The 8,557-nt window shown below is 45.4% G+C and overlaps 2 protein-coding genes across 2 annotated transcripts in view; both read right to left on the bottom strand.

Annotated features, from left to right (window-relative positions):
• LOC103915418 (transcription factor HIVEP3-like) overlaps positions 1-1,137 on the bottom strand; it is a 14,858-nt gene extending 13,721 nt beyond the window's left edge. The window contains exon 1 of the mRNA XM_009322229.1: positions 1,108-1,137. The gene's annotated coding sequence lies outside the window, so the exon portion shown is untranslated. The remainder of the gene's footprint in view (positions 1-1,107) is intronic.
• Positions 1,138-1,193: 56 nt separating this feature from the next.
• The window catches only part of LOC103915417 (transcription factor HIVEP3-like), a 50,454-nt gene continuing 43,090 nt past the window's right edge, over positions 1,194-8,557 (bottom strand). Inside the window, exon 3 of the mRNA XM_009322228.1 lies at positions 1,194-1,206. Within this exon, the coding sequence (XP_009320503.1) occupies positions 1,194-1,206 (13 nt within the window). The remainder of the gene's footprint in view (positions 1,207-8,557) is intronic.

The raw sequence follows: 8,557 nt of genomic DNA on the forward strand, positions 1-8,557 counted from the left end.
TCCCTACTGAGAAATGTTCCAGATCGTTTCTGACCTGGGTGATTCACCTTCATCACGGAAAAGACCCATGAGAGTGAAGGATGAGGGAAGCAGCTGCCCCCATGCCGCTCACACCCCATCCTGGTATGCTGAGGTCTTCAGCAGTGGTGCAGGGTCCAGGCTGGGTCTGCCTGCAGAGATGGGAGCAGCTCATGCATTCACCTGTCCCTCCAGACGCAGCCCAGGTTTGCACTGGTAATTTGGAGTCTCCTGGGATCAGCCAAATACAGTAAGATGGGCAGGTCCCTAGAAGATGATCTCTATAGAAAAGTCCTTCTCTAGAGGCCCTTTCAGGAGGAAGGTATCCCCCGAATCATTGATACTCCTATATTGCTGGAGTGCATCCCCCCTGCAAGAACATCACCACAGCCTGCACGGGCCACGCACCAAAGGGTCACCCCTGTGCTCGTGCTCAGCACTTCAGCTCCAGTAAAACATGCTGTCAGATCATAACCAGGGGTGCCAGGACTGTTTTTTCTCCTTCACCCACCAAACTGTGCTTGCAGCAGCAAAGTGGGGTTCACAGACTCATGCAATGCATCCTCGGGGGTGGGTCTCATTTTGCTGCTTTGGAGACTCCCCTATGGCCAGGAGAGACCCAGGCTCTTCCAGAGCATGGCAGCCAGGCTCCCGAACTCCCTGCTAGAGATACCTCGAAATACCAAGAAGCACCTTCTCACGCCATGGATCCACTATTTATTATTATGTGTATAGCCCACATGCAGAGTGCTGGGCCAAACGCAGGATGCTCCCTACCCGTCTGTTTACAATTGCCTCTATCCGCAGCCAGCCAAAATACTTCAGACAAACATGCACAACTCCCAGCAGGGAGACACGGACTCACAGACTGTCCCATGGATGCAGCCTCCCAGGATGCCCAGGTTACTGGATGGCCCAGTAACCCACTCCATGCAAGCAGAAATCCCCTCTTGGGTGCTAGAAGGAGCCTGGAGTGAACAAAACTGCTCCACATCTTTGAAAGGATGATCTGTGGAGCATGTCTCCTGCCTGCATGTATACTGCCCTCTCTTAGCAGTAATAGCAGATCTATAACGTGAAAGATTTTACCTTCTTCGGCTTCCAGATCCACCAGTGAAGATACCAACACACCCATCTCCTGACATTTTTTGCTGTGGGCCTTTGACTTCATATGTTTAGTCAGATTCCCTGAAAAGAAGCAGAAAACATATTTTGGTTAATATGGCTTTTTGGGGGGCGGTTGGTTTTTTTTCTTCATTTTGCAAGCTCAGCAGTAACAAGGTAATAATTTGGCTCTGAACTGGACAAAGGAGGCCTCTGTCTCTCCCCAGACCATTATCCATTGCAAATACCCCATGACACAAGGCTAATTCCTCACTTACATTCCTTTGTTGCTGCATTGGGGTGGAAGAGGGGGTGCTGGCGGGGTTGTGTGACCTTTCAGGTGTTGTGCAACCTGAAAAAACTGTTGGGGTACACATTTGGGTTTGGGGGGAAGAAAAGTCCCGGATTGCTTTCAGCTGTGATGGTGCAGCAAAATAAAATGGTTGGTAGGAAAGTAGGGAAGAGAAACACATCTCAGTCTAGCATCACCTCCCACCTCATCCCAGCACACAGGGTCACCTGCCTAGAGGTGAGGAGCTCCTTAGCACCACGGGGCAGACTGGTACTACTAAAAGGAGTGCTCAAGATGCCAGCAACAGGGAAAAACCCTACGATCGCCCGCTCCCCCCAGCAGGATGACTCAGATGCTCTGGCATGCACTGAAGTGCCAGGCAAAAGTTCTCAACTCCCTGGAGCAGAAGGAGTCATGGATACCCTCTGAAGCCCTGTGCAGCAGGGTCAGGCAGCACTGAGAAAACCTGCTTAGCACTAATGAGGCCTCCTTGGGGCCAGGATGGAAAGAGCAACCCTTGCAAGGGGGAGCCTGGGATGTGGGGGCATTGGTTACTGCTCTGAGATGGTGTGATGGGATAACTCGTGGGCATGCTGGCCTCACAGGGCACCTCTCTAATTCTAAGTCCCAAATTACAGGCAGGTTAATTAGACAGTTATTAACCCTACTGATATCCAAGGGAAATGCTAAACAAAAGGGAACCTTTGTTGAGGGGGAAAAAGTAGGTAGGTGGAACGGGGAGAAAAATAAAGGGTAGGAGAAATAAAGAAAAAATGTCCCATTTTTCCCTTTCCTCTCCCACACCTCTTCATGGGCTGAGCTGCTGATGAGAGAAACCTGGGCCTTTGCTGAAGCTTCACCAAGGGCTATTTAATTTCCCAGCACAGCCCAGGAGCTGGCTGAGCACTCCAAATTCACCGCAGCAATATGATGTGCCATCAGCCTTCCTGTTAGCTAACATCTGAGAGTAGTGCTGAACACGAGGCTTGCTTTTCTCACCAAAAAAAAAAAAAAAAAAAAAAATTTGAGGAAAAAATGAATTCTCACACTTCTTTATAACCTTCAGCTGAGGACTGAGGTCCCTCAGATGGTATCCTGCAATCCACGAGTCCCTCGGTCCCTGAGCTGGGTGGGAGTATAGAGGGCCTCTATCAACGTCTCCTCCCGCTGCTCCGGATAGTATAAATAAATAAGCAACTATTCATTGGAGCAGAGAATTACCCATGACGCCCTCACATCTCAGAAGAGTGCCATAACCATCTAGCTACCAAGTTAGTTTCTCTTTAGCCCATGAATTATTTATTTAGCCCCTTTTATACAAAATGGAATAGCTCCAACAGGAAAGACCAAGAGAGACAAAGGCTGACTATATATCCTTGTGTATCTGGCACCCATCTAGGATGTGGATTCAAAGGATATTTAATAATTTAAATGCAGCAAAACAGCTCCAATAAGAGAGATTTATTATTTTAAAACTTCATGCCTAAATACCCTTAACCCCACGGTTAGAACACTCAGGTATGAGGATGAGGCCAGCTTGGCTCAGGTCCTTGCTCTGAATCAGACCTCTCTTTCTCTGCTTTGGACCAGGAGTTTTGTTGTGGACCCAAAGACACCCAGTCAGACAAGAGCATGCTCTCATGGACACCTCTGGTCCCAGTGAATCACCATTGTTTTAAAGTGAAAAACTGTTTCACCAAAAAGTATCCAACGAGTCCAAATTGTGGCCTCATAGAACTGGAATTTAATTTTGGACCTAACTAGCAAAAAGACAAACTGACTCAGTCTGTTGAAATCAAACCCTGCTGCTGCTGCCTGTCCATCATGGCACATCACATCTTGGCTGGCAAAAATGACCCATCTTTGCTCATTTACCACAGCAAAATCCCTAACTGGATTCCCTCCAATGATAATAAACACAGAAAATAAGCCCAAGTAAATGCCTGGTGTGAGCAGGGAGTTGTTGGTTAAACTATGGTCTGTGGCACCTCGGGAATTCAGCTGTGATCCCCATGGTGGGAAGAGTGAAGAGGGGGGGTCCACCAGGCATTTTGGTGCTACCACATCTCCAAAACAAGCTCATAAATTCACTGTGCTACATGCATCTGTCTTTGGCTAAACCGGGAGAGCGTAACATTAATTACCTGGGGGGGCTGTTGAATGCAATGTTTTGGGCAAGACTGCAGCCACCCTGTACTTGAGGGAAGGACTCTGGTCCTCAGAGGCATACAGCAGCCACCTTGGCCACTTCAGATGTCTGAAGGCTGGTTATGCACACAACTCCTCCCCGCTGCCTTAGCTCCAGTGCTGTTCGCAGCGAACACACACTCTCCCTTTTGCTGCTGCAGGATCTGGGCAGACACGGGGAGCCCAGCTGGCTGCTTCTGCAGCCTGCAGCTCTTCACCCATCACTTCATTGCACCTCTGCTTTGACTCAGCTCCACCCTGAACAACGGTTCGGGTTGACAAGCTCTGCCAGAAGCCATCAGTGTCACTTCCTTTTTTATTGTCTTTCACTGGAGGCAACTGTCCTTGTGCAAGGCAATGCCATGGCTTCTCCTCTTCCTTCCCCACCCAGGCTGCCTTCACAGGTGTGAGCTGGAAGGCACTGCACAGGCAATGCCAAACCCCCCTGGGCGAATGAGTTTATGCAAAATACCAAAGGACCAATTCACAGCAAGTGTTGCTTTCTTTCCCCTTCCACTGTTTTCTACTCTGCTTTCCATCTTCCTTCATTCTTATTTGGTTAGATAAGGTAATACCCACATGCGCTGATGAACAAGATAAGCCTGCAAAGCTCTCGGTGCAAATCCCCCTGGTGCACACTCTATCCATGCACAGCCCCCTGCATGCACACCAAGAAGAAATTCCAACAAAATAGGGATGCTGCTAGCCTTTTAAGGAAGGGAGACTCAGTGGGCCGGATTCTCATCTGACCTAAGCTTGCATCATTTTAAGGAAGTTAAAAGCTCGAGGCTTATTTACACCAGCTGAGAAGCTGAGTTATCATCTTGGGAGCAATTTGGAGGACAATGATATGTATCTTATCAGGGTTCTTCTTACAGTTTGTGTTTTTAGACCCCTTAATTAATGCTGGCAGGATTAAACGCTAAAGTCCTTTGGCAAATTTCCAGTGAAATCAACACCACTTTGCCTAAGTAAAAGCTGGATATGAATCCTACAAGGAAGGACTCACAGCTACTTGTTGCCTTACAGAGTTTTGGCTCCCAACTTAAAAAAAAAAATCAAAACCCACATAGCATTGCTTCCTTGGAAACAGTGGAAAAAAACATGTTTGAAGGAGCAAGAGAGAAACTAGCAGGCGGGGAAGCTGGATTTGAATAGCAGAACAGTTATATTGAATCTTAAGCAGGTAAGTGGTCCCTCACTAAGGATTGTTTACCAAAAAGTTTCCAGATTTGAAATAAACTGGCTATATTTATATAAATTCAGGAATCAGTGGAAATTGTGACCCCACCCCAACTATTGCTGCATTGGAGGAGTACACGCAGTATCAGCACAGCTCTCTCATTACGCCTGCTTACAACTATATATTACCATCCGTTTAAGCTCTTCTGATGTTGTGAGGTCTTATTCTGGACTTAAAGCAGCTTAAATACTTGTGTTGTTTTGAGAAAGCTAAAACTCTAGTGTTTCAAAAGCACTTAAAGCAGCTTAATAGGGACTAGAAGTGATTTCTCAGTTCAATTTAAAGAGGGAAATTAATTTTTCAGAATATCCATTCTCATATTTTAAAGGTGGAGAAGTTAAAGCAAAATGCAGGGAACAGAAACATTAAGATTCCTGGAAAAATTATCCTCTCTGTATTGGGCATACACCATGCTTTCTATTTCTCCTATTAAATGTGAACAATTTACAACAACAAAAAAAAAAACCTCAGCAAATGACTAACTGCATGATCTCAGCATCCAAGGCGACATTGTGATACAAACATTCACAGCTTTCCAGGACTTAAGTATTTTCATATTCCTTTTTTAAAATGATGTGCGAGGGGAGCAACAGCTACTCTATAACGAGCAGACTCCCATTTTTCTGTGAGATGCACTCACAGAGAACCAGCCACAGGCCAATACTCTTTGTCCCAGATAAACCCTTGAAATAGGTTTTATGTGTGATTTAAATAATGCACGGGCCTTGATTTAGGTCTTGGCATGGAGATAATGTCCCCAAGTGAGACTCTATGAGAAGGAAAGCTGTAATTTATATAATTTATTGCGCAAAAGATTTCAATTTTTAAAAATTTTGTTATTATCTTTTATACTTATTGACTTAAAGGTTAAAGGAGAGAATTTGAACATCTAGCCTGCCTGCCTGTATTGATACAGGCTATAAAATACTACCCATCTTCTGGATCAAGCCTATCAGCTTGCGTTAGCCAAAAACTAATCTTCCAGAAAGGTACCAGGCTGGATTTGCAGATTTCAAAATACAGAGAATTAGCATATTTCCCATTAAGGCTTGTGCTGAGACTTAGTAGCTGCACTGTTTAAAAAAATAACAGCTAATATTTCACTTGAATTTGCCAGTCTTTTATTTGCAGCCCTCATTCCTTTTTTTACCTTTCCCTGGTAAGTTAAAGAGCCCTTTTGCTCACAGAGTTTCGTCTCCTGTCTGGATCACTGGGTCATTTTCTGTTCCCAGCGACGCGTCTCACACCACATTGCGTAAGGGCGCAGGCAGCAAATTCCTGAGGATAACTCCGTCCTCATCCCATTGGAGGTTTGTGACATCCCGGGGAGCTGGGGGGACCAAAGCCTCTTCCCAGCAGTGGCTCCACAGGGATGCCCGGACCCTTTCCCTCTTCCCAGCCACTAAGGAAGGGCCCCAGCACACACAGGGTGCAGGGACATTTTGCAAATCTATATATCAATCTGCCCTGCTATAACAGCAGTTAATTCTTTTGGAGCTTTCCACCAGTTGGACCTGCTCTGCAGTTTCCAGAGGAGGCTTAGCAGAGCGCTGAGTCTGCTAGAGCAGTAATAATAATAAACTGTGGAGCCATAACCTTGCCTTTAAGGGCTGAGGGGGTAATGCTTTTAATATATTAACATGTTCAATAACCTCAGCCTGTCATGTACTGATTTAAGGAACTGCAAACTAATTTATTAAAGGAAGACTATGGCTGAGGACATGAAGAAGTCTGGTGTCTGGAAACTGTGAGTGGACTAGACTATCAAATGGATATCTTCAGCCAACAGGCACTGATGTCCTTTACACAAGCACCTTTTAAATTAATATGAAGCTCCTTGTGCCTCCTGACCTCCAAGAAAAGGCAGCAGCATCAACACAGCAATTCCATACACTTCGTCCAGGAATTTTAAGAAATCTTAAGTAGTCAGGACGTGAGAGTCTGATGTGAGTCTGAATGAGAACAGAAAATATCTGTGGAAAAAGATAACGTCTGCACAGGAGGGGAATTAATGCGCCAACACTGACCCACATCCCCAAGTCACCCAAGAGAAGGCATGAAGAAGGGGCTGCACTTCCCTCAAGGGTCTGGAGATGGGTGACAAGGGAAGGCTGGTGGTTCCTGTGTCCCCTCTGGGAAAGTGGTCAAGGGAAAAGCTCGCCCTGACCTTCCTGAAAGGGAAAATTGTTAGACTGCAACTTTGTCTTCATTTCCTTCCTGGTAAGAAAACAATGAAGAAGCTGCTTAACTTTTTTTTAAACAACCTCTTAGAGGCCACGGTAACAAACCTCTTAGGAGAGCACTACTACAGTGGAGGTAGAGACACCTCATTAAAGAGGCACGTTTATATCTGGTCCAGAAATGTAAAATCAAATAAATCTTTACAAACCAAATTTCCAAGACTGCTGTTTCCATCAGCTAAGTGAGCACAAAAATCTCATGGATTTGCTTTAAAACAATTCCCTGCAGTTCTGTAACCCAAAGGAACAGCTTTGCTTACAATGACAGAAATGCACAAAAAGCAGACAAGCAGCATAATTAGTGAAAAGGGGAAAATGTTTAAAGCTCGGTCTTTTGCAAAAGTTTTCCCAGTTCTTGGAACACAGATATGGATTTTCCTGTGTGGGGGAGGGGAGAGGTACATTTTAACCAGATAAAGATCCTCATTAAAAATAATAATAAAAAAACGTTTAACTGCTTCCAGCCTACTTGAGAGTTTAGAGCATTAGATCATGCTGGAGATATCTACCACAGCCAAAATGAAGACAGCTCCACAGATATCCCCCTTGAGTTTACGCTGAAGGCTAAAATTAACTTTGGAAAGCTGATTTCTAAAAGAGCTTCAACTCAGCTTATATTTTTGCAAGTGCAGTCTGGTAGCAAGAGCTCCAGCTTTTCCATTCTGCAATTAACTGTGGTTGCAAATCTGCACACCAGGAAGGAGGATCCTAATGAATCAGGGCACAAACAAACTTATACTAGACATCTGCAAAATAAGCTGTGAAACATCCAGTTCTGCAAACCCCCTGGACCTCCAGTTCGCACTCCATCACCGACAGCAATGATTCTGTAACTGGACTTTAACTGATGATTTTATCACCACACAAGGCTGATCTTTTTCTCACTCTCCAGTAACTCTTCCAAAGGTCCTTGTGTCTCCATCAGCAAAGCAAACAGCTTTTACCCAAGTGCTGCAAAGTTGTGTGGAGTATAAGCATGCCCACAGGACACAGCCAGGGCTCCGACTGTCAACCCCTTCCAGCAAAGAGCCATTTTCATGCAATTCCAAGTTACCATTGTGCAACTATTTGTCCTGAAATCGCTGATCCGGGGAAGTTCCGCCCCCTCATGCATCCATAGGCAAATGGACAGTTTTGCATTCAAATCCCAACACTGGGGTTTTTTTGGAAGGAAGCATTTCCCTGCTACCTTCCTCATGCAGGTTTCCTGCAAAGCTGAAGAAGGGAAGTCCCTTGGAGGCAAGTGTCTATTTGAAATGTGCAATCGGCACAGTCAGGGCTGACAGTTTGTGTGCTTCAAGGGAGCAGAGATGAAGAGCAAAGCAGCTAGAGAGATGGTGAAAAGGATGGTTTGATTGCAGCATCCTGGATAAAAGCCTAACAGAAGCGTGGTGGAAAGCAAGGTGAAGTGACGGAAGAGGCTGAATGGATTCACCTCTCAAAGGAAAACCTCAGAAGAAAGTAACAAAAGAA

The sequence above is a fragment of the Pygoscelis adeliae genome, unplaced genomic scaffold, assembly GCF_000699105.1.
Source record: "Pygoscelis adeliae isolate BGI_AS28 unplaced genomic scaffold, ASM69910v1 Scaffold513, whole genome shotgun sequence".
Classification (NCBI taxonomy): Eukaryota; Metazoa; Chordata; class Aves; order Sphenisciformes; family Spheniscidae; genus Pygoscelis; species Pygoscelis adeliae.